At 37.9% G+C, this 26,019-nt stretch overlaps 2 protein-coding genes and 1 long non-coding RNA gene across 3 annotated transcripts; 2 read left to right on the top strand and 1 right to left on the bottom strand.

Moving 5' to 3' along the window:
* Window positions 1-971: 971 nt before the first annotated feature.
* On the top strand, window positions 972-1,942 carry LOC128856326 (probable U3 small nucleolar RNA-associated protein 11). Its single transcript, XM_054091624.1, has 2 exons — window positions 972-1,651; window positions 1,708-1,942. Exons 1-2 carry the CDS (start codon window positions 1,082-1,084, stop codon window positions 1,915-1,917), a joined length of 780 nt encoding a protein of 259 aa, XP_053947599.1. The 5' UTR covers window positions 972-1,081; the 3' UTR covers window positions 1,918-1,942.
* A 4,052-nt stretch (window positions 1,943-5,994) lies between these two features.
* On the top strand, window positions 5,995-8,413 carry LOC128857288 (uncharacterized). Its single transcript, XR_008453916.1, has 5 exons — window positions 5,995-6,373; window positions 6,434-6,671; window positions 6,741-7,097; window positions 7,154-7,315; window positions 7,365-8,413. It is a non-coding gene; the product is annotated as an uncharacterized LOC128857288 (long non-coding RNA).
* Window positions 8,414-11,111: 2,698 nt separating this feature from the next.
* On the bottom strand, window positions 11,112-23,881 carry LOC128857287 (uncharacterized). The gene is made up of 7 exons (XM_054092985.1): window positions 23,633-23,881; window positions 20,915-21,239; window positions 17,829-18,201; window positions 15,364-15,684; window positions 15,154-15,283; window positions 14,934-15,090; window positions 11,112-11,702 (listed from the first exon to the last, which is right to left on the bottom strand). The coding sequence occupies exons 1-7, from the start codon at window positions 23,688-23,690 to the stop codon at window positions 11,495-11,497; spliced, it is 1,572 nt and encodes a 523-aa protein (XP_053948960.1). The 5' UTR covers window positions 23,691-23,881; the 3' UTR covers window positions 11,112-11,494.
* Window positions 23,882-26,019: the final 2,138 nt, after the last annotated feature.

The following is a 26,019-nucleotide window of genomic DNA, read 5'->3' as shown; positions in this document are numbered from 1 at the left end:
TTGATTTGTTAAAAAAGATTTTTTTCCGCTTTGAAAAACACCCCCTTGAAAAAATGTATGCTCTATTAATAGTGGAATATGAAATGCTTTGAAAACACCTTTTTTTTTAATTTTGTTTGGTTTTCAGAAAATTTTGTTCTGAAAAAATTTCATAGCCTTGAAAAAGTTTTATTTTATTTTATTTGTTTAAAATTTTTGAAAATTTTTTTTTTTGTAATTTTAGAAAAACACCTCTTCGAAGAAATTTCTTTTATCTTTTTGAGGAAAATTTGGTTTTGAAAAAATTTCATGCTTTCGAAATTTTTTTATTTTACTTTATTTCTTCAAAATTTTTGAAAACAATTTTTTTTATAATTTTTGAAAAACACTCCTTTGAAAAAATGTTGTCTATGTGTCATAGTGGTATTCCATTAACTTTTAGGATTATAGTCAAATACTTACAAATATCTACGCTTTCACAAATAGCAACAATAAACAAATTTTCTCAAAACCAAAAAATTTACTTTTTTTCTAAAAAAATACTAAACAAACAACGTAATAAATTTAGAATTTTGTGTTCACGAAAAAACAGTGTTGTTTTTATTGTATTAACTGAAAACCAAAATGTTGCAAAAAATCAAAACAAAACTAAATTATTTTTTTGAGTTCATTTGGTCCATATGTTCCATAAAAAGTTGATATGGTAAATAATATGCAGGGTCTTATACACGCAAATTTCCATTGATCATTATAGTGACAAAATTATCGCTCGTTTCGGCCCAAAAAATTGCGTACAAACGAACATCATTTCATTTTTATATATAGATATAGATATAGAAGAAGATAGATGAAACAAATCTTGAATTCTACTTTGCTTAGTTTTTGCTGAAACGGTATTTAAGTTTCTTATGTAAGCCGACCCTAAGCACTTAATCAGACATTGAGAGAACGGCCCTAATAAAAATTAAACAGTCTGGCTAAGCTATTCCACTTCAACTATTTGACATTTCGATGACGTTTCTGCTTCACGTTAGTTTTCATCGCTATATTTTGCACATTTTGGTCTTTTAAACGAGTATCGAATATTATCAAATAACTAGCAATGTCCTCTTGGAAAAAAGCCTCCAAGAGCAACCAAAAGGTGCACCGCGAGCGTCACCAGCCGGAAGATCGCAAACATCTTGGTCTGCTGGAAAAGAAGAAGGATTACAAGAAGCGGGCAAACAATGAACATCTCAAGGAGCACACATTGAAGTTGCTGCATAAACGCGCACTTAATAAAAATCCTGATGAATTCTACCATCATATGATCAATTCAAAGCTAGATGATGATGTTCATCATGAAAAAGAGCAGGAACCAGATGAGCACAGCAAAGTGCAAAAAGCTCTAATGGAGACACAAGATATGCAATATGTGACTATGAAACGCACTATGGAAGCAAAAAAAATTATGCGGCTACAGTCACAACTGCACATGATTGATTTCGCAAATACTGTGAAGAACAAGCACACTTTCTTTGACGATGGTGACGATGAAGTAGTCGGGAAGGAGTTGAGTAGGATGGAATTAGCAAAGCGTCTGGACACGCATCCTAGTTTACTACAGCGCAAGACAAATCGGCCACGTATAGAGGATTTAGAGAAAATGAAGTTACCCGAACTGTCTCCAGAAGTTAGTAGTAAATTTATTATCCAAGTTTTAAAAATTAATCATTTGCATTTTTACAGGAAATCAGAAAGGCTAATGCTCTGAAGAAACAGTCATATCAAGAGCTCACCAAACGTATTGAGCGTGAAAAGGAATTGGCAGTGGCACAGCAAAAGTTACGAATAAAACGTGTACTGAAGCAAAAACGACTTCTGAAGCCCAAAAAAATTAGAAAAGGGACGAAGGATGCACCGCCGATTTTTAAATTTAAGTATGAGCGTAAAAAGTGAATACATAAAGTAAAACAAAAAAATTGTAGATACATAACATATTTTTCATATGAACGGGATGATAAACGGTTCACTAGACAGGGCTAGTTTACTGGAGCGGCAGCCCTTGATCGGGAGTCATTCCGGTAACGTAGAACCGCATGGGAATGCATATTTTTTATAAAATATTTTTTTGTTGTTTTTTTTTTATTAAATTCTTTAGTTAAATTCGTTTCATTTGTAAACATGTGTTGAGTGTAGAGAATGAAGAAGGTGTGGCCAACATTAGGCCGCTAACCAGGTCTAGCCGATTTGCTAAAGTAACTGGGGATGTGATAGCGGCTTATGACAGAGATCGACAAAAACTGAAATTCAGCCCTATCATGCAATTTATCGTCGATTGTTTTTCGTAGAACTAAGAAATTGTAATCATATAATTCGAATATTCGTAGAGTAGCATTCACTGAATATATTCGTAACGTCAAATCTTAGAGTTTTGTACAAATGTTCTACGACGACATTAGACTAACGGACAAAAATTAGGACGTGTAATAAAAAAAGGATTTAAAGGGAAACAAAAAAACTGTGAAATGTAAGTGCCATATTAACTGAACTATAAATAAAAAGAAATTTTTTGAGTCTACATATGTAATTTTATGTGACTTCCACAGCTGTAAAGTTGTAACAACACGGCACCAGTATGTGACTTTGTTGGAGCTAATAAAAAGAGAAATAATTCGTGGCATTGATACTGTAGTAGCCCTTCCGGTTGTAATAGAGGAATGTTTTTTAGTGAGGGAAATAATTTTCTATAATCTATATTTTTGATAGAATTCCATCTTGCTTTGCCATTTTTTATTGGCACTCATGTCGAAATTTACCCATTTTAATTTGAATATTCAGCTAATTTGTCAAAAAATTGAAAGATTATTTGCTTAATTGTCCTGAATTGATGTGAGCAATTGTCGAAATATCAAAATTTTACATTTGAGTTTGGCAGCAAGTTTTTCGTGTTCACATGGAATTTACGATTACAATTTTTTCGTATTCGTAGCAGACATTAATATTTGAAGCTTTTCTACGACGGGTTCTATAATAGGGCTGGTTGTGTTAGTCATGTATAAAAAACCAGCAGAGCAGTTGCCCCCTTGTGAAAAGATTTTTAAAGGTTATTAATGAACGAATTTGACAGACTTGCTGATATCACTTGGGATGTGTTTCACACAATTTAGCTTATGGTAATGATAAAATTCATCACATCCAGTGCTCATATCATTGCTTTGTTTACGAATGCAATGAATACAAACGTGCAAATTGTATGGCTTAGTTAAAAATTATATTTAAATTCATTTTCAAATATAGCTAAATTTAATTTAAAATACACAAATTTGCGCAATTGGTTAACCACGCAGCAGCATTCGCGAACCATTTTGCATTTTCATTCCTAGATTTTGTCGTATACTCTGGTATACCCAGCCGAAGGCTGAGCATACAGCATAGTAACGAGCTTAGTTCCGACCACTCGCCTCTAATTGTAACATACAATGACAATGTCCACAATGTTTCTAAGAAGTATAAGATCCTTACCCCAAAAACTGACCTAAAATCTTTTCAATATTGGATAGATAAACATATAGATTTAAATATGTTAATAGAAACAGGAGTCGAACTCGATGCAGCAATAGAAGCATTCACTAATGTTATTCATGAGGCAGCGTATCTGTCCAGCCCCTTGAGAGAGAAACTCCCTTCTAATGACCATGTACAAGTCCCTCCTGAAATACTACTTTTAATAAAAAAAGAAGATTACGAAAAATCTGGCAGGAAAACAGATACCCCGCTAATAAAAGAGCACTGAATAAAGCCACGAAAGAACTCAAAACAAAACTATCTGATCTCAGAAATCAATCGTTTAATTATTTCATCAAAACTCTTGAACCTACAAAAAACGATGAACACAAAATCTGGAGGGCTACTAAATATTTAAAGCGGCCGATCAAGCGTAATGTCAGCAATAGGGACTCTAATGGGGTATGGTGCAGAAGCGATGAAAGTAAAACAGAGGCTTTTGCCAAACATCTATCAAATTTTTCAGCCAAATCTTCCAATTGCCGCCAATGACGATGCGGAGTTCACAAATTTTCTTGAATCCCCATGTCAAATGGATTTTCCGATCAGCCGGATATCAAATAGTGAAGTATCTGAAGAAATACTTGGACTAAATAACTGCAAGGCTCCTGGATATGACTGCATTGATAGTAAAGTAGTCAAAGCTCTACATGAGAAAGCTATTGAATTCCTCACAATAATCTACAATGCCATTCTCAATGTAAATCACTACCCAACACAATGGAAATGTGCTGTTGTTGTTATGGTGCCAAAACCAAATAAACCCGAAAACTTTGTTAAGTCTTACCGCCCCATTAGTTTGCTTGTAACGTTCTCGAAAATATTCGAACGAATATTTTTGAAGAGAATGTTACCAGTAGTTGGGGACCACGACATCATTCCCGAACATCACTTTGGGTTCACGGCAAGACATGGCACACCACAACAATGCCACAGGGTTGTAAATGTAATTAGGGATGCACTAGAAAGGAAGTAATACTGCTCTGCAGCTTTTTTAGATGTTCAACAGGCATTCGACAGAGTATGGCATGTGGGACTTCTATACAAAATTAAAAAACTCCTGCCAGCACATTTCTATTTGATCCTTAAATCCTATCTGAGTGAAAGGCACTTTTATGTTAGACACCGAGATGCGTCTTCAGAAATATACAATATTAGCGCTGGTGTGCCCCAGGGTAGTGTGTTGGGCCCCGTCCTATTCACAATATTTACTTCCGACATGCCAATAACAGAAGAAGTGGAAGTGGCTACTTACGCTGACGGTACAGCCTTCATAGCTTCTAGCGATTCACCTGCAACAGCATCCTCTTTGCTGCAAAACCAATTAAATGTTTTAGAAATTTGGCTTGATAAATGGGGGATCAAAGTTAACTCCGACAAGTCTACCCATGTCACCTTTACGTTAAGAAAAGATAACTGCCCTAGAATATTTTTAAATAATGGTGTAATACCAACGAATACCAAGGAGACATATTTAGGAATGCATTTAGATCGACGCCTTACTTTGAAATCCCATATTAAGGCCAAACAAGAGCAGCTTAAAAATAAAACCAAGCGAATGCACTGGCTGCTTGGTCGCAAATCTCAGCTGAGTTTTGAAAACAAAATAAGACTATATAAAGCTATTTTAAAGCCTGTATGGACCTACGGACCTACGGAACTGCTAGCAAATCGAATATAGAAATCCTGCAACGCTACCAATCAAAAACTTTGCGTGCTCTTGTTAACGCCCCTTGGTTTGTCACAAATGAAGCAATACACAAGGACTTAGATATCCCATTTGTAAAGAGTGAAATTCCAAACTTTTCTAGCAGATATCTTGCATGGCTGTCAAACCATGTAAATACGAATGCTATATGCTTATTAGACTCAAGTAATGAAACAATACGACTGAAGCGTAATCATATGGCCTCTGGTGACGGTCAAGCATTGTTTGACAAGAACTTTATATGTGTGCGTGTCGGCTGATTGACGCTAATATCTAAAATTTTTGATTTTCATCATTCAAAAGCCGACAACAAGTATGTGTGACACGACGACACCCGACTGCACTAACACACACAAAGCTCAGTCAAGCATGCTGTATCGTCTCCAGAGGCCAATAGACTTGCCTCATTAGACTTGCCATTTCTCTAATTTTGCTGAATTAAATTATTTATTCAACACTAAATAAAAAACAAAATACATAAGTTCCTATATGAAGATAAGCAACTCATTAGTACAAATGAAATTTAATACATTTAAGATCAAATCTTAGAACAAATATCGTTATTTTATATGTAGTTTTGCATTTGTGCAAATACTACCGCTGCTATTAGATTATAAGACCTAATTTGCTGAATATCATTATATTAAGATAGATTGCAAATAAAATATTTACACAAAAAAAAAAAAAAAAAAAAAATCGCCGCATCCGTAAACAAACCAATGTGATGAGCATTGGCTGTTATGATTTTTATCGTATGTCAGCACTACAAGCTAAATTTTGTGACACACATCCAAGTGACGTGAATCCAAAGTTCCCTTCTAAAATATTTTTTTCACCATACCTAACGCGCAAACCTGGTAACAAAGCGAATTTATTACAGGTGATGGCAACCAAGGCGTATTCGCTTTAATGGCAACCACATATAAGTAAAAACATGTATGTATTTGTTTTTGCCTTTTGTGTGAGCATCACGCAAAATCAGCTGTTTGTTTTCAGAGCGGTTTGCTTTTGAAACGTAAATAAGTTGTTTCAAGCTTCGCGCTTAAATTGCTTCGTACTTTCGATTGATTTAGTAATTTGAGGGCCTGAGCAAATTGCTTTCAAGATGCCAGTATTTGCGAAGCGGGGATGTATATGCAGGTAAGCAAAGAGAATACTTACCTCTACTTTCATTTAGATAATATTTCTTCTTAAGCGCAGCACCGGCTAGGAGGATTCCATACAATTTCAATGGACGTTAGAAACGCTCGCCGAAAATAGGCAACGATTGTTTTCCATATTTATTACGATTAGCAGAAGAAAAAGAGAGAAACGTTTAGCTAATTTACCACCTGAAGAAAAGTTAGCTGAAAAACTACACTGGAAATTGTCACAATTAAAAAGTCGTCACATTTTCAACAGTTCGTTGGAGATTTAGTACTTAGCATTTGTATGAATTGTAAGTTCTTGTAGATATGAAAAAAGTCATCTACGTTTACGGTATTTTAATTATTAATACATATTTCAGTATCTGACACAGACATTAATAAGGTGAAAATGAATGTAGAGAATGACAGTCCTTGGCCGGAGTGACAGTCCTTGGCCGGATATAAATCCGGGTCGTTTCGGTAACGTAGAACCGACTGTCGTGGAAACGCGTGGTAAGTCGTTTAAAGCACTGGTTCAACTCGCTGATCATCGAAAAGGCGTACCAACACTTATTAATGCGCGTCCGCAAGAATTGGCAATAATTTTATCTGGCGGTGGTTTATATACTTAAATCTGGTTACTGGCTTAGAATTATCGCTTCCCACATCTATAAGCGTCATTAACGAGGAAGGCGCCAATGAAGCATAGGCGTGGTCACAAGAAAATGACATGGCTGGTGAGAATAAACAATTTCTACACAAACATTGCTATACGATTTTTTCTATAATTTAGATTTGCATGGCAATAAAGCTGCGGATTGGGCCTGGTCACTGTTACAAAAACTCATTTATGACTATGAGCTACAAAATTCTACTAGCATATGAAAATATGTGTCAAAAAAGCTGCTAAGTCTCAACGCCTTTATCCCGCAATGGATATATAAATGACTACATGGTATGCAATTTGCTATAAAATCATTTATTAAAAGCATGCATATCAACAGTTGGCGAATTGTCCAGACCTGTTGTATTTGTTCGTCAAAGAGAATCCCTTAATTGAAGCTGCCGAATTACCACACGCACTTTTGGGAGCTAGAAGCGAATATTTCAGTTTTAAACATACAATTGCCCGAAAAAAGGGAATCTTTCAAAATTTTTTCTGAGAAAACTTTTAAATTTATTGATCTAAAAATTTGTACACATATGTTACCTTTTAATTGTATTTTAAAACTTAGTATTCGTAAAAATATTTATTTCGAAAGGAGTTATAGCTGATCTCCGAGAGCTTTTCTCAAAAAATACGTTTTGCGGTGATCACTATATCTCTGAACTAATCTAAAGAATAAGCAAAATATATGTTTTTCACAAAATGGTTGATTTTTGACAAAAAATTTCGGCCTTAAATTGTTAAAAAAAATATTTATCGGTGAGAAAAAATCTTAAAACTTTAATTGCACTGATTGAAATTGAATTTTAATTCGGATATCGACTATAAGGAGGTGTGCATAGAAACGATTCGAATAATAGGCATAAATAATCATTTATGTTTTTATATCATTGATGCCCACAGAGTTGGAGGACGTCAAACAGACCTGTAACGATACCGCACAGTGCACAGCAGAGGATAAAATCCAAATGGATTAAATAAATTTGAATTAGATGAAATAATTTATTTTTCAATCAATTTTGCAAAGATTAAGAACTTATGTTCTGAATATAAATTATAAAAATCACGTTTTTCTTATATTTAAAATTAAAATAAAACACTCTCCATCATCATCGATCCGGAAATAATTTTTTTATAAACGTCCATGAATTGAGCAACGAAGGCTTCTAAATGGAATATAGTATAGTTAAGCGCACTTTTGCAACCGATGCTCATACAACTAACACTTATAAACGACCAATAGCTATCGCCAAAGTAGCATTTCCATGATGTTTTTGATGAATTTTAAACTGTTGCAACAGAGATCTCAAAGAGTGTGAGAAAATATTTTTTAATACATCTTTAATAAAGTATAGTTATATAAAATGAATTCACAAGCAATTTTAGAAATAGGCCATAGCAATCATTTGTATGTATTTTATATAAATTTTCCATAAGAAAACATGAAGCAAACATTTTTTATGCAATGTGGTATGCGCATCTCAACAGTATTTACATGCAGTCATCATAGTGGTTAGTAGCATAGTCGCATTTCTGATAGCCATCAATATCCTATGAGAATAGAGAATTACACAAGTAAAAATTGCAAATTAAAAATGTGATTCAAATACAATTGAGCTCCTTATTACAGACATTACTTTCTGTAAGCAGTCGCATGGTCTAAAAATTAACAAGATATAGGCAGAGGTTATGCGCTGCTAGTTTTCCACCAACTCAACAGCAACTTAACACCAATTTTTCTTGGACGGCAGCCCACTAAATGAGTTGCCCATGTTTAAATACTTAGGCTTCGTCCATACGGTTATTTCGGTATGGTTAAAATGGAGACCTCTAATCGCGGTGATATGTGACAAAAGAATGTCACTTGACCTGAAAGGCAAAATATATAAAACCGCCGTGCGTCTCACTTTGTTATATGAAGCCGAATCTTCTTCTTCTTAATTGGCGGGATAACCGTTTACGCGACTTTGACCGAGTCTAACAAAGCGCACCAGTCGTTTCTTTCTCGTCCTAACCGGCGCCAGTTGGACACACTAGGTGAAGCCAAACCCTACTTCACCTGATCTTTCCAACGTAGAGGAAAGGCCTTTCTCATCCTCGGCATCCATCGGATACTTTCAGAGCCGGAGCGTTTGTATCCATTCGGGCGACATGACCCAGCTAACGTAGCCGCTGGATCTTTATTCGCTGCGCTATGTCTATGTCGTCGTAAAGCTCGTACAGCTCATCGTTCCATCGCCCGCGATATTCGCCGTTGCCAACGTGCAAAGGTCCTCAAACCTTTCGCAGAATCTTTCCCTCGAACACTCCAAGTGACGCCTCATCGGATATTATCATCGTGCAAGCTTCTGCGCCATACGTTAAGACGGGCATGGTGAGAGTCTTGTAGAGTGTTAGTTTTGTTCGTCGAGAGAGGACTTTACTGCTCAGTGGTCTACTTAGTCCAAAGCGGCACTTCTTTGCAAGAGAGATTCTCCGTTGGATTTCAAGGCTGACATTGTTGTCGGTGTTAATGCTGGTTCCTACATAAACGAAATCTCTTCGAGATTGTAGTTATAATTGTCGGTAGTGACGTAGGTGCCGATACGCTAGTGTGCCGACTGTTTGTTTGATGACGGAGGTGCTTCGTTTTGTTCTTGTTCAACACTAGACCAATTCGCTTTGCTTCTTTATCCAGTTTGGAAAAAACCGAACTAACAGCACGGTTGTTCACGCCGATGATGTCAATATCATTGGCATATGCCAACAATTGTACGCTCTTATAAAAAATTGTGCCTGAGCGATTGAGTTCTGCGAGCATCAGGTTAAAAAAATCACGACAAAGTTGCCCTGTCTGAAACCTCGTTTGGTATGAAACGTCTCGGAGAGGTCCTTCCCAATTCTAACCGCCTCGATGTTGAGCAACACCACTTTGCATAGCCGTGATACCCTCAACTTCAAGAAGGATTTACGGTACCGAGCGCCCAATGGAGGAAAGGGAAAATTATTGGTAGATTCGATGTCGAAATCTACATTGACGGTTCTAAGATGATGGTTCTACGGTTCTATGGTGTGCAAGCTGGCCTCGAAATCGCTTAACTTATCCAAATCAATTCGACCTCCTGCCTATGCCAGCGAGTTCCAGGCAGAACTATTAGCAATTGGGGAAGCTTGCAAATCACTGAAACACTACAAAGAAATTAATTTAAGAGTAGCTATTTCTTCAGACTGTCAAGCAGTTATCAAGGCCTTAGACTGCAACTCCATTTCATCCAACTTCGTTCCACAATGTTGAGAGGAACTAGAACTGCTTGGTCATTGGCTTTAAATTACTCTGCTATGGGTTTCCGGATACAGGAATATAGAGGATAATGAGAAAGCAGATGAGCTAGCAGGAAAAGGCTCGACACTAGACATAGCAGATGCGGTGGCAGTTGTTACTCCATTCAATAAAAAAAAAAATAAAACATCAATTACGTTACACTACTATGCTTTCGCCGAAAGAAGGTGGAAGCACTTAGCATGCACTACGTCAAGAAAAGCATGACCGTCGTACAACATCCAGAGGACGAACTACCTGTTAGGATGCTCTCGCCCAAACATTTCACGCATTACTGCAACCCTTACAGGTCACCGGAAGGTAGGGGATCGTGCAGCCAGACTCAACCTTCCTTTCAATCCCATCTTCAGAAGCTGTCAGGCGGAACGGGCGAAAGAAAAGCTTTTCCACTATTTAAGCGAATGTCCAGGTTTAGCCAGCACACGACTTCACTCTTTACCTTTGCCACAACAAAATCCTGTTATATCTGGATCTCACGAAATGGATCGGACTTAAAAAAATAGTGGTAATAAAACGGCGCTAGTCGTTAATTAAGATTATTTAAGTAGAAATACGCAACCATTCTAGTTTAGCCTTACAATGTTAGCCAGAATTTGAGTAATTTGTTCATGAAAGTTTACTAGTTTACACAGCAGGCGCATTTTCACTATGATTCACTGTACATCAGCCAATAAAAAATTCACAAAATATAAAAATGTTCATTAACCATTAAGACCAACTCTTTTTTTCTTAGATAACCAGCTAATTTGTTTGAAACATTCAGAAGAACGGCGCCGCCGCGGTAAAATCTGCTAACTCAACTTTTCGGTCTATATAACGCACACTTTTTTAATTATAATGGAAAAATGAAGCTAAAAAAATATTATTTTTTCTTTGGTGAATAAAAAGAGTAGGTGTTAAAAAATGTTATTTGTATAGGAATTTACTGAAGGTAGTGCGTAGTTATTACTAAATGACGCTTTTTAGCTCTAATGTAAAATTTTACCAAAAGGAGTTAGCAGCTTTTATCAAGGCAGCGGCTAGTTGTATTATATTCTATTTTTTTCATTAAGCAACGATATTATTTTCAATTTGTTTAGATTAACTTTTGTCTATCTTAAAACATGTTTGATGCTTATAGAATATGTTAGAGGCCAACTTGCCCCATGCTATGGAGTATTTTCCAGATCCATTTTTGCTTTTGGCGCGTTATCAGCTCTCGGTATAAAAAATCCCAAAACGCCGGCTATGATGAGCGCTACTGATGGGCTGAAAAGTGCTATTTCGCAATGAGTTTTGATTAATGCACCCAAAATGCTGGATCCCGAGACGCTGCCTATGCGGCCCAGCATGAGTGAAATGCAAACGGCCATACCTCTGAAAGAAATATTTAAATTAAATTCAAGTTAAGTTTTGGAAATACTTACATACTCAGCTATGACATATTTATGCATGTAACGGTTTCTTTTATAGACATTTAGAACTTTCGATTGGGATATTTTTAAACCCAGCTGTCGAAGTAAACACCTGTGTTTTGTTTGTTTTTGTTCAATTTATTCTGAAAAATTGTCAATGCAAAGACTAGCAAGCGAAGATTTTTACAAATCGAGAGTACCGGAAATACTTGGATTTACTTACTCTTGCAATAAATTCTGTGGCAAATTTTACAGTGCATACGACGAGCACAAAGTCGCAGAAAAAAGTTGCGTTATTTTTGCTTTTGTTCGTATGTAGTGTCTACTCGTGGCAAATTTCGCTTGTTAACAATGGAGTGCAATCCTTCTGGCAGAAAAATGTAAAACATAGATGGCGCTCCAAGCAGTAAGAGGGCGTTGTTCCTCAGTTTAGGACTGTTAGGGGCAGGCTGATCACTTACCCTGTTAGAAATCAAATAGATTAACGTAACCAACGCAAGACAAATGCCTTGTCGAGGCCCTATGCTCCCAAGAGGAGTGAACAAGGAACAAAAAAAATTCAATGGAGCGGAGAGCTTAGAAAAATCGCATTGCAATGATTGCATTACAAAGTGTGTGAAAGTACAAGTGAGATTTACGAATTGCTGAAAAAACTTAACACTTCAAAAATCGTTTTTTCAAACCTATGAAGTGACAGACCGAAGAAGAAGTGGTCGTCCTCGCGTCGTACGAACCAATGCAGCCACAAAAACCGTTCAAGAAAGAATTCGCAGAAATTCCCCTAGAAAGTGGAAAATCATGGCCAGGGAAATGAATCTATCGACCAGATCCATGTCAAGACTAATTAGAGATGATCTCTACATGAAAGCCCTCCGTCGCTCAACTGGGCATCTTTTGACAACGTGCTTGAAGAAAATTTCTTAGCTTCAGCTTATTCGGTGGCACGCGGTCAACGGCCATGAAAATATTCTTTTCACAGATGAGAAAATTTGCACTGTTCAAGAAGTTTTTAATAAGCAAAAAGATAAAATCGATGCTAAAACTTCTAAAGACGCAAAATATGTTGATCGAAGTGTTCAGCGTGGCCACCAGCCTCCGTACTGGTTTGTTGGGGAGTGTCTTGTACAGGCGTTACATCTCTTCATTTCTGCAAAAAAGAAGTTGGGGCCAGGGCAAAAGTGTACCATGAGGATGTCTTAGAAGACGAGAAGGCGTGATGAAGCGTGGTGAAGCAGTTGGGCAGTACTCCCTTTAATTGAGAACATTGGATCTTCAGCAAGACTCCGCTCCAGTCTACAAGGCAAAATCCACCCAGCAGTGGCTAAAAAACAATCCTGGATTCATAGGTGCAAAAGATTGGCCGTCTGGAAGTCCAAATCTGAATCCATTGGACTGCGGCTTATGGTCAGAACTAGAGAACACGGCCTGTCGAGGACCTGGAGAGTCTCAAACAATATTTGGTTCGAGCAGCGACGTGGAAACCGTGTGTGCTGCAATAGCTGAATGATCGAATCGTTTGAAGGTGACTATTTCGAATGAAAATTAAAACTTTTTTTAAATATTTTTTAATATTTGATTAATATGATTAAATAAAACTAACTTCATTAAAAAAAGTATTGTAATTTCGAATCTATAACGGACTTAACTTGTAACAGAACTTATGGCGAGACTACGTACACTGCGATCGCCTTGAGCGTCAACGCGAAAACCAATAGAAGGTAGTCTCTGACTACTAATTGCAGTGCCTCCAAAACGCTCTGCTCAAAACTGAATCTTAAAAGGACAAAATGTCGGATTCAACAAATCAACTACCAGCGTCTTCACAAGTGTTATAACGGACCATTGCGCTAGCCAGTAGAATGGGTGTACAACATTTCCTCTGTGAATGTTCTGCACTTCAAAGAAGATGTGCCAAACATTTTTGGCGACTTTTTGTTTAAGATTTGGGAAATTTGCAAAATGTCTCACTGGAGGGACTAGTTACCTTCTTAAGTCAGAAGTCAGAATTTTTAAAAAATTGGACTTTTGTTTTATAATATTTCAAAAATATTATGTGAACATTTGAAGTGAATCTGACAAATACTTTTCGAGCTATTCAACAATTATCAAAGAGCGCTCAGGCGCTCCGGAGCTCGATAGCAAAACTTTAAATGCGTTTTTCTCAAAACTTTGTTTTTGAACCGGTGATCACTATTACTGAAAAACTGGTAGGTTCAATAAAATATATACTGAATTGAGAAACTTGTGCCTGATCGAAGGATTTTTTTTTCCAAAAAAAAAAACAATTAATTGTCGGTTTTTTTTCTCGAAAATCTTTAAAATATTTCTTGGGTCCGCCATATTGTTAATTTTGAAAAAGGCTTCGATCAGGCACAAGATTATCTATTAATAAAACTAATTTCACTTGTCCGATTGATTGTAGATGAATCTCCAAGGACTAGTGATGATCACCGCAAGGGAGTTCTTGCGAAACGGATCCCACACAAACAGCGATAACTTTTACAATTATTATTATTATTATTTTTTAATTTTGCTAAAGTCAAGTCGAAACATAATGTATTAATGCTGTGATTTTATTTTTGTAAAATAAACCAAATGACTAGCAAAAAAAATTATTGAAAATCATAATTTTTTCAGGTCTCTGACTACCCCTAACTCCGTAAACAGATCTAAGTTGTTTAAGCAACTAAGTTAGGGGATTGAAATCAAATGCAGGTATCACAAAGGGTCTTAAGGCCATCGAGTATCTTGTCTCAGACAAGCAACCTGGCTCACCTAACCTAACACCCACGTTGGAGGGAATTCAGAAGGTGGCGACATCCGCGATCCGTTATTATGATCTCAATGAGCCTGGCATAACCAGCTGATTTGCTGACGTAATAATTGAATTTTCGTCTTCCTTTTATTGTTGTACCCTTTTTAATTTTTTTTGTTATTCATGAGCGAATTTTCTCTACCACTTCCCGCTTTCTTGTTTACTCAATTGTTAGGCCATAGTCAGAAGTACTCTCACGTAGATCGCTACCTTGTAATCTATCATTATTGATCAACACCAACTTAACTGAGGTCAGGGGCAACATGTTCCGTTCGAATGTCTTAATCTTCCGTCGAGTTATTGCGCTGTGCGCTGTAGTACAGTTCCATATGTCGCAAACAAAATCCGCTAAATGCACATAGCACCGCACTTACGTACCTTAAATTCGTTGGAAATATTTCTACCACAATAGCATTAACCACAGTAATGCCCACGCCACAGCACAGTTCAACGACAAAGAGGTAAATAGCCAACAATGGCGTCTTTATACAGAAAGCTAGAATGCCACAAATTCCGCATGCAGCAAGGATTACGACTGTAATTAAATAAAGAGTCAAGTAAGACTACATACAGAACTGGTTTGAATATAACTACTTACAAAGGATGGGTTTGCGTCCAAATTTGCTGATTGCATACATAGCGGTCAATAGAAGAGACACATATATAATTTCCAGCATTATAGTGTGTTGATAGGTGGAAATTTCCAGATGAGTTACGCAGCGCTCATTCTGTCGATGTATTCGGGAAAAATATAAGCACACACATGTAACTACTCTCATTTCCTTCAAACTTCAATATTTTTACTCACATCATCTGTGGCGGCTGTAAGGTTTTCCGCTTGCGAAAATTTAATAATGTCACAAATGCTCTTGGGTTCTGAAAACTTGTCTGTATATTGCATGGTGATGTTGAGGATGTATGGGAACCACATGTACACTCCATGGGCACTAAAGAATATGATGAACAAAATGAGACTAGATAAAAACGTTTTCCGGATGTGTTGCCGCATAAAAAGAGGTGCTGTTTGTTGCCACATCGATTTCATTATGGATGTTAGCAGATTTTTGCCTTTGCCGGATCCATTTACTTTAGAAATTGGTGTATCGCCATCTGGCAACAAAGTAATGTCCTACAATATCAAAAATATATAACAAATAAAAGAGAAAATTAGTAGATTATTTCATAAAAAGTTATGATGCAAGAAATTATGGGTTCCTCGGCAGGCAATGGCAAACCTCCGAGTGTATTTCAAGGTCCATGAAAAAGCCGTTCGGAGTCGGCTTGCCACATGCCACAAATAGGAGGAGGATCTTATATACATATATATAGGGGTTTCAACAAAAGGTTTCACTTTGAATAGGTTAGGTTATGTTATACTGGCTAGCCGAAACCACGCAGAGATCACAGTGATACCAATTCGGTGACCTATTTTAGCAAAAATATGTATCACTCAAGATGCGCGTATTGGTCGCGAATTTTAGGAGTCGCTCAAGTCGCTCAATTCAGGAATACATTCTAGACTTTTAAAATTGAGAGCACCCAGGTAGCATAGTCTAGTTTTGAGAGAGTCGGGCAGTAGAATAGGAGATGTTCTAGGGTTTCTCTCGACCAGGCTCATTACATTTCCTGCAACCATTGTTAAGAGTAAACATGCGCTGCAACTAGGCAATGCCCTCCACCGACTAAAGTTCTACAGCTCCTTCTATCGAACGATATAATCGATTTGGTATACTTGTCCTCATCATTTTGAATAACTTTTAATGTGGCGAAGTTTGAGCTGCCTCTATTTGGCATCTGAGTAATATAGATCATACAGTTGATAGAAATGGAGGATAAATGGCTGCCCGTGTGAGGGCTAAGTTGGACAAAGAATCAAATTCGTCCATTGTGATGCTATACAGAGGAAAAACAGAGGGAGAAAAACTGAACAGGAGGAAAGAGGAAGAAGTGTCTTTGAATTGGAGGATAACGAGCAAACGGTGGCCAATTATATTTGCGTTAACCGTCTCAAGTCGCTAATGAAATTCACCAAGTGTGAAATATTTAAATCTGCTATATCCGTGGCGTATGGCGCAGAAGCGTGGACGATGACAACATCCGATGAAGCGACGCTTGGAGTGTTTGAGAGAAAGATTCTGCGTAAGATTTTTGGACCTTTGCACGTTGGCAACGGCGAATATCGCAGGCGATGGAACGATGAGCTGTATGAGCTTTACGACGACATAGACATAGCCCAGCGAATAAAGATCCAGCGGCTACGTTGGCTCTGAAAGTATTTGATGCGGTACCAGCTGGTGGTAGTAGAGGAAGAGAAAGGCATCCTCTGCGTTGGAAAGACCAGGTGGAGAAGGACTTGACTTCACTTGGTGTGCCCAATTGGCGCCGGTTAGCACAAGAAAGAAACGACTGGTGCGCTTTGTTAAACTCGGCCAAAATCGGGTAAGCGGTTATCGCGCCAATTAATAAGAAGATATCCGTGGCCGCCGTAGCAGAATGGGTTGATGCTTGACTCCCATTCGGGAGTGCGTAGGTTCGAATCTCCGTGCATGAAGCAACAAAATGAGGAACAAGTTTTTTCGAATAGCGGTTGCCACTTAACAGGCAATGGCAAACCTCCGAGTGTATTTCTGCTATGAAAAATCCCCTCATAAAAACCATTTGCCGTTCGGAGTCAGTTTAAAACTACTTCGGGCCCTCCATTTGTGAAACAACATCAAGACGCACCCCACAAATAGGAGGATAGGAGGAGGAGGTCGGCCAAACACCTAACAGAAGTGTACGTGCCGGTGCTCGCTGAGTTAATGCGAGATCTATCTTTCCAGCTTCAATGTAATGTTCATGAGAAATAATTTTTAGATCTCTAAATCTTGCCAACTGATGTTATACATTCGTCATTGGATTAATGCTCGACGACTTGCATTCGGTCAAACCGCGGTTTCCATTATTAGGAAAGCTCCTTTTTGTGCTTTTTGATTATCGTGGTCGTACAGCAGCGTCTTGTATGAATACTAAGCTTTCCTCATTTCCTTACCTAGTTAGGCAAACACACTTCAGATCTGATCAGACCTAGAGCCCATATATTGAACTATTCACTATGTTGCTTGTCTCAGACGGTGTCCAAAAGCCTAGCCAGCCGTGAAGGCTCACAATCTGTACCTTGAATTATTACAAATTAAGGAAATATTTAATATTTTGAGTATTGTTAAGTGAAACCTCTTGTTGAAGCACCCTGTATACTTAACAACAAATATTGCCAATAATTTTGAATTTTACCTCGAATGCTTTTTGAAGTCCCTTGTTTTTGATATTTGTCCGGTGCATAAGCTGGAGCACCTCAAGAGCTTCATCAGGCTTTCCGGAAGAGAGTAAATATTTCGGACTCTCTGGCAAGAAAAACAATGCCAAACCACATAGAAAACCAGGCAAACCACAGGCGAGGAAATAGGAACGCCAAGGCTTATAAGTAATATCGATGTAGGGCACATAGAATTCATAATCTTGATTGATGAAGAACCAAGCGATAATGGGGAAAAATACAGCTGCAATCGCAGTCATTAAAGCTCCACTCAGTATTGCACGGTTGCGATATTTTTGGCAGTGGAACTCACCAAGGTAGGCAAAAATTGTCGCCGAACTAGCAGAAACACTGAAAAAAAAAAACAAAGGCTGTTAGTTCAAGTTGAATGTTTGCGATATTAAGGGGTTAATACAGTTAGAATTTTCAAAAAATCGATTTTTGTAAAATATGAAATGGTGTTTTCAAAGTTGGTGGCCAACATTACTCGATAACGGCTAAACGGCTTGTCTCAAATTTTAACACGAGTTTTCAAAATAGATTTTTTAGTAATTAATCGAAGATTTTTTCTCACCGATTAATATTTTTATAATCTATTTAAGGCCGAAATTTTGGTCAAAAATCGATTTTTTTTGAGGAATCGCCAAAAAATTGTTTTGCTTATTCCGTCAATGAATTACTAGATCTAACATTACTTTAACGAAATCTGTGGTTTTTTAATTTCAGAGGATCCAGTTCAGAGATATAGTGATAACCGCAAAACGACTTTTTTGAGAGGAGCTCTCGGAGATCAGCTATAACTCCTTTCCAAATAAATATGTTTGCTAATACTAAGTCTAAAAGTAGAGTAAAAGATAACATAATATGTGTACACATTTTTAGATCAATAAATTTAAAAGTTTTCTCCGAAAAAAACATTCGATAACTGTACACTCTAAGGAAACGATTTTTGTTCATTAACTCATTATGAGGAAATATTGTTGTTGTTGTTGTAGCAGCTTACTAAACCCTGTCAGTGCGGTCATCTTTATCTAGCTCACCCAACGGTAGGCCCAGGGAACTTGCTGTTTCGACAGGTTGGGTCCAGAGTGAGAGGGGTGTTAGATGAGTGAGTTAGACGGACAAAAACTGATGTTACCTGTCATGTCCGACCGACTGTCGCAGTTTCTCCTGCCACTAAGCAGAGGGGGCTTTAGGAGGCTGGTTAGATTGATGACGCGACACTCTCTGTGGGCAAAGCACATGGAAAAGGTGGGCTTCTCAGACAGTACACTCTGCCCAGAATGCCCGCTCGAATCAGGCTTGAGGTCTTTGGCACTGATGTGTTAAGAAGCGACCACCTTGGCTCGTTGGCACCTCAAGATCAATTCAGATTTCTTCGGAGGTTGAGTAGATTTAAAGAATATAAATAGGAACAATTAAGGGTAAATACAATGGACTTAATTGTGTCTGAGGCCTGTACTTGCGAGTTTGACCCGAGAAAAAAAAGAAAAAGAAATTTGATGAGACATGTGAAAAGGTGGTTAGTATCGTGCAGGGTGCTTTCACATGCTGGACATGTGCTTAGGTTGTTTACAGTCTTTATTGGTGTATTGCCAACTTTAACCTTGAGCTGTAGTTTAACCGACTTTGTCCCGGTGGTAAAGAGTATCGCCGTGGACTTTAGGGGGGAAGGCTGTAGATTCGCCACAGTGAAAAAGCGAGAAAGACAGGTGAGGTAATCGTATACTCTGGCGCACAGTTTATCGTTGTCATTCCCCGACGCCATTATTGTACAATCGTCAGCGTAGGAGACCAGAGAGACTACCTTTGGTGGCTGGGAGAGGAAATGAAATATGACTCCATTACTGCCAATACCACTTCAATAGCAATTGTCAAAATGTTAAAAATGATCCCAATGTACACTACAGCACATGAAAACATAACTTTACTGGGACGAACTTTTGGCTTTTGGTGGCCGCATTAACTCTGGAGAACGGTGTATTAGAAGAGCCTAAGAATACATATGAAAGTAGCGGGCGCTATTGTGTTGATGTAGCAGCCAAAGTTACTTTCAAAATTTTGCTTCGGATAGCAAAATCTTGTTTTCTATTATCTTGGATATGATTGACGACTTGGAGGCAGACAATCGATGAGTTATAAGGCCGATTATACTGATGGCCGAATAGATGGTTTTCATTAGTCATGTGCACGGATTTTTTATAAACACTAAATGTCTTGAATGCTGCAAGCTAATGAATGTACAGGGTTTGATTGAAAAGTAATGAGCCTTCCCGCGCGGAGCGACTGCCAAGCGATCAACCGAATCGGCTGGTGGGGTAAAATGATCGTTGGACCTTCCCCCTCCACTAGGAACCGGTCCCAGTTCGCTGGCAACAGCGGTGCAGTCAACATCGCTCCGCACGTGAAAGCTGCTTTAAAAGTGTCTTAGAATTTGCAGGGGCAAAAATGCTACGATCGTTGGAGCAACATTACTCGATCAAATTTTAGGTAAAGCAAAACAGTTTGTACCTCCAGGAAGCACTGTAAACGCGGTATTTTACAAAGAAGTGCTCCTTCGGCTGAAAAACCGCGTCGCCCGGGTTCGGCCCGACCTCGTCAACAATTGGACCCTTCATCACGACAATGCGCCCGCGCACACCGCCTTCCTCAGCACCTCTGCATTGGCCAAGATGGCAGTTCCGGTGCTTCCCCACCCTCCCTACAGCCCAGACCTGTCCCTTCCGGACTTCTTCTTGTTCCCGCGCCTGAAAAGAAAGCTGAAGGGGAGGCGTTTCGACTCCATCGAGGCGATCCAAAAAACTGTGACAGCCGAATAGAACGCGGTTCCGGCGGATGAGTTTAAAAAATGTTTCCTGCAGTGGAAGGACCGCTATCAGCGGTGTATTGACGCTCAAGGGCCCTATTTTTAAGAATATTAGTTGTATAAGCCAAAAGGTTTAATAAAACTGCTTAAAAAAAATAAGGCTCATTACTTTTCAATCAAACCCTGTACAATTTGAAAAAGTTCTATGCCTCTAAAAACATCTGTATTTTTTGTATAATAATTATAAATAGTACTCACAGTATTCCACTAATAAATCGCAGTATGGCGAATGTCAAAAAATTAGGTGACAGACTAGAGCATATTGTCACTACGTATCCTAGAAGTAAAGTCGGTTGCATTATCCGCTTGCGACCCGTTGTATCGGCTAGAAATCCCCAAAAGTGTGAGCTCGCAATGACGCCGGCAAAGGACACAGCACCCAATACACCCTGTTCCTGGTGTGATAGATTCAAGTCGCATTCTAAGACTGGCAGCGCAAAGCTAATGCCAACTGATTCGAGAACAACATTTACAAGGACAAAGCCGGAAATTATAATGATGCCAATGTTAATCTTTCCAAAACCTGTGAGTGCATAAATAATAAATAATAAAAAATTAAAAAACATCAAAAGTAAAATGCGTTTATATGTACATACATATGTACATACTTTACAGATGTACATACTTTACATATGTACATATGCATGTATGTATGCTAAGTTTTAATGGGAAAGAAATTTGACTGCCAAAACTATCCCATAGACAAATCAGCCGTTCACTAATTCGCATAACAACCGTCTGTCACACTACATATTTAATCAGAATTAATTGTCCCGGTAATCCGGATGAACGCCACCGTCTGCTATAATTCAAAACTACGAGAATACCGGAATTATAACTTCAAGGCCAAAAACAGGGCGTCCTTGTAAATTAAGGCGTGTGACGAAAGATGCAAAAATAACTGCTTGAAAAGTGAAAAATAAAATAAACAGTAAGTTTCAAAAATATAAATTTACATTAGTGCTTCAACTGTCAGAATAGACTGAAAAAGCCGGTTATCATGGAACAGTACTTGCTAGGAAGAAGCCATTTATTTCGCTTGTAATAGACAAATTTATTTTTTCGGATGAAAACAAAAATGAATTTTTGGTATCAAAAGAAGAAAAGTTGTATTGAGGAAATCTGGTACAACGCTGAATAAGGAACATTTATTACCAACATTGAAACATGATGCCGGTGGGGGTGATGGTGTAGGGGTATATGACAGCTGGGGACGTGGGTTAGGTTAGGTTGGAATGGTTGCCCCATGAATGAGCACACTTGGACGAAGTTAAACGGATTCGTCCTTTGTGATACCATTGTGAAGGAGGTAAGGTGAAAGAGAAAACCGATGGGATGAAAGGAGAGAACATGGAGAGGGCGGGAAGAGATGGCTAGGGGGATGGGTTTAGAGTGAGTGGATTATGGACGATGACTGTGCTGCGCTTGCGTCAGCCGCTTTGTGCTGTTGATGAGGTGCGTCAGATTTTTAATGTTAACGTCAGCTATATTAGCAGGCGTAGAAAAGAAGTAAGAGCCAAGATGCCCAGATCTTCACCCAGAGCAGGGCAGCTAACATCCAACGCAAGAAGGACTCGAGGTAATTTTAAGTCTCACAGCATGCATTCCTCGCTGAGTTGTCGCGAAGCCCATCTTTTCAAGAGCCGACCGCAGGTAGTCAGAAAGTGTGTGTGTGTGTGTGTATAATTTCTTGTGTTTGGTTGTTTCCATTGCTTTCGCCTACTCTTCTTCTTCACAAACAAGTAACTCCCCTTCCTTTTGATCGTTTATTCATGGACTCTTACGACACGGCGAATTCGGAAGGCACAATCTTCTTCTCTATCAATCTTGATTGTTACTGGCTTTGCCTTCATGTCCTTGTTTTTTTTAATATTTTTCCCTTTGAGAGAGAGTTCTCAGAAATTAACTTACTGGATAATTTGGATAAGAAACGCGGAAAATTACCGACATATGCAGCAGTTATCCTGTTAGCAGTTCACAAACTTTAGGGTTAACTAGGCACCTCGACACTAAATTTTGGTGTTTTTCAATGGTCAATTTCGATGAAATTGCCAATCGATACACCGAATTGAATGGAGTTGGCAACTCGTGTCATGAAAAATTTTAAGCCAATATCTGTGAAGCAACAGGCTCTTATTTTGCATGTTTGACAGCCAAATGGTGTTTTTTTTTGCTATGCTCACAGCGTCAGCAGTTTTGATAATTTAAATTTTTCAGACTGTGCATTTCACTTTTTTATAAAAATAATCGCGGCGTCTTTCTTTCCTCTTCATCGTATAAATTGAACCCTGCTTTCAAACAATCAAAAGCGCGGGCAAAAAGTACTGGATTATTTGACGGCGCACACTTAAAATATTGCCATCGCATTCTATCAAATTTGACAGTTGCTACAAAATGAACAATTGAGTGTTGAATTCAAGGCGAATCTATTAAAGGTGGTATCGGTAAATCAGCTGATTTGTTTTTTTTTCCTTTCGCCGTGTCCATGTGGCTGTCAGCCCAGAATGAAGCAAGGCAAATTCATTCTCTGTTTTCTACTTTGCCAAAACTTTGGTTTAACAATCAAACGTGCAAAACATTGTTCTTGGTCTAGTGCCACCACCTTTAATGAATGTGCCTTGGTTTCAATAGAGGGTTTTTCCTTCAAAAAGCATTTAAATTTCTATCAACAACGTTTTTAAGTTTACTTTTCAAAATCCTTCAAAACTAGCGCACATTTTTCTACCTCGAATAAGGCGAAAGTATTTGATTATTTTATTTTAATTTCACTCATAGGCGCTTCACATGGCAATGGCTTTAAGAACATGCAGAATTTGATGGCACAACCCGATCTTGTAGACATTTTTTTTTATAACTTTTAACGCGCTTAGTATTCATTTACATTTTCGCACTCGAGCTTAAAATTCATTTACTCACCCGTCCGTTCCAGAGCCTCATCTATAGTCAACTGTTTCTCTTTCACATCCATCGACATTTCGTATTCAGTGCTGAGCTATTGAAGCCCGCTGGTGATGGTAATCCTCGTTTATTTAGAAATCCTAAACTTATGGTGGTTGGTTGCTCTTTGCTTACGAGTACACTTTTGGAGTAGCACAGTAACGAATTTACTCTCGTGCAGAAATAGTCATCCCCATTGTTCACCGCTAACAAATGATGTCAGCGGTGCTTGTCCTATTTTATTTAAATATCTAAAAATGGGAGTAGCCACAGTAGCAGATGCTGTATAATTTAGGACAAATAAATGAGCAAATGCTTGTGTACATATCTCTATAAATTAGTTTGTTTATAAGAACTCTAAGATTTCCATGCATACGAATTTGCTTGTAACACAAATGAACTTTCGTCAGAGATAAAAATGCTGGAGAAAAAATTGAAATTTATTGCACCAAAGGTATTTGGTAAAAGCGAAAAGGTGTTTGTACTTTACGAGTGCTCAGACACTATTTGCACAAATAATATAAAGTATTTTGTCAGTTATACGAATGCTAATAAGAAATTGTCGTCTTATCATCAAAGCTACTAACGCTGCGACTTTAGCTGTTTTTTGGACAGGAATCAAGTTTGAAATATAATAGGGGATATTTACCAGTACGCTCAAATTTACGAAAAGCGCTTAAATTCACTTAAATTAAATTTTTACACGTACAGTTACATGAGTACCCATAATCATCTTGGCATTACAGTCCGGGGTGGACCATTGTCTCCTCTGCAGTATGCATGCATTCTTCTGGATAGTCCGCTTTCGTTCTATGTTGTGAGATTTTCATCTTTCGTACATCGTCTTCTACGTCTTGCAACCATCGTCTCTATGGCTGGCCTCTCCTTCTTGCTCCTTTAGAGTTTGCTTCAAATACTTTTTTGGTCGTTCTTTCGCTGCTCAGTCTTACAACGTGTCCATGCCACTGAAATCTTTATATATATGTATATATAATTGGCTCGTATACCCTTTTTGGGTGTTTGGCCGAGCTCCTCCTCCTATTTGTGGTGTGCGTCTTGATGTTGTTCCACAAATGGAGGGACCTACAGTTTCAAGCCGACTCCGAACGGCAGATATTTTTCTCAGGAGCTTTTTCATGGCAGAAACACACTCGGAGGTTTGCTATTGCCTGCTGAGAGGCGATGACTACTACCAAACCTTTTTCTATATTTTGGTATTTCATCAGCAATTTTTCGTACGCATTTCGTTTTTGTTCTTTTCGATCAAAAGTAGCTTTTTATTACATATTTGCTAGTTGTCGCAACAGGCGAACCGGAAATAAGTATAGGCGTATAATTATAGGTCTGTTCATTATCCAGTAACTTCCTATTAACCTAATTTCCGAGAATTCGCTCTCAAAGAGAAAAAATATCAAAAAAGTACAGGAACGCAAAACCAGTAACAATTTGCAAGTTTTACGAACAGCTGATAAAATTTTTGGCGGAAAAAATCACAAAAATTAAAAAGAAATTCAATTAAGCTACCTACCTATTAGCTTCGGAATTACATGATTTCATTTTGTGCACAATAATTTGTTCCATTTCATCATCACTGTCAGATGAAGAGTATTCCATTAGCAGGTGTATTGTTGAGGCAATCTTCTTTGCTTTCGATATCGAAATTAGTTAAAAACCAAGAAGTACAAGCATAAAACTTAAAAGATAGCTCGAATGCTTTCGATTTGTATTTCGGAAACTGCAACAATGGTGACTGGAGGCTGTGGTTCAGAAGTACATAGTTCTATATCATTGGCCGATTCCTATTTAACACTAGGTTTCTTATATACCTATCTCTACGAGCATTCGTCAAATTGACGGGTGGATGAAAATACGTATTTACTTAAAAAAAATTATTAAACTAAATCTGAATTTGACAATATAAGGCTTCACGTAAAAATAAAATATTAATAAGTCAACAATTTTTTTTAAGTTATTACGGAAATGATAACAATAATATAAACGCTACATAATCATATTTATCGAGAACATCTTTTACATACGTATTGAATATCTTTTGTGTATTTTCCACATACGATCTTTTTACAATGGATACAGTAACTACTGCTTCTATTTTTACTACACTAGCCCACTTGACAATTTTTTCGCACTCCTGATGTTGAAGGTGACTGATATGAAAAGTCCAAACTGTGACGAAAATTCTTCTTATTTTCTCCAGCTAATTCATCGGCTAAATGAAATGTAAACTCCTTTCCGCATATTTTCGATCCAGTACACCCTTTGTACAATATCCTGGATGTTAAATAATGATTAGATAATGCTAATGATTGCTAATTAACCTTCTTTTGTGAAATTCTCTAATTCATTAA

This window comes from Anastrepha ludens, chromosome 3, assembly GCF_028408465.1.
Source record: "Anastrepha ludens isolate Willacy chromosome 3, idAnaLude1.1, whole genome shotgun sequence".
NCBI classification, from domain to species: Eukaryota; Metazoa; Arthropoda; class Insecta; order Diptera; family Tephritidae; genus Anastrepha; species Anastrepha ludens.
This window is presented reverse-complemented; position numbering and strand designations above follow the sequence as displayed.

Excerpts from the sequence above, each read along its gene's own strand:
- LOC128856326 (XM_054091624.1), top strand. The coding sequence starts at position 1,082 with ATGTCCTCTTGGAAAAAAGCCTCCAAGAGCAACCAAAAGGTGCACCGC. Across the intron at positions 1,652-1,707 it reads TACCCGAACTGTCTCCAGAA|GAAATCAGAAAGGCTAATGC; the intron begins GTTAGTAGTAAA and ends GCATTTTTACAG.
- LOC128857287 (XM_054092985.1), bottom strand. The coding sequence starts at position 23,690 with ATGTCGATGGATGTGAAAGAGAAACAGTTGACTATAGATGAGGCTCTG. Across the intron at positions 15,284-15,363 it reads TTACAGCCGCCACAGATGAT|AATGAGCGCTGCGTAACTCA; the intron begins GTGAGTAAAAAT and ends ATACATCGACAG. Across the intron at positions 11,703-14,933 it reads ATATTTCCAACGAATTTAAG|AGGTATGGCCGTTTGCATTT; the intron begins GTACGTAAGTGC and ends TATTTCTTTCAG.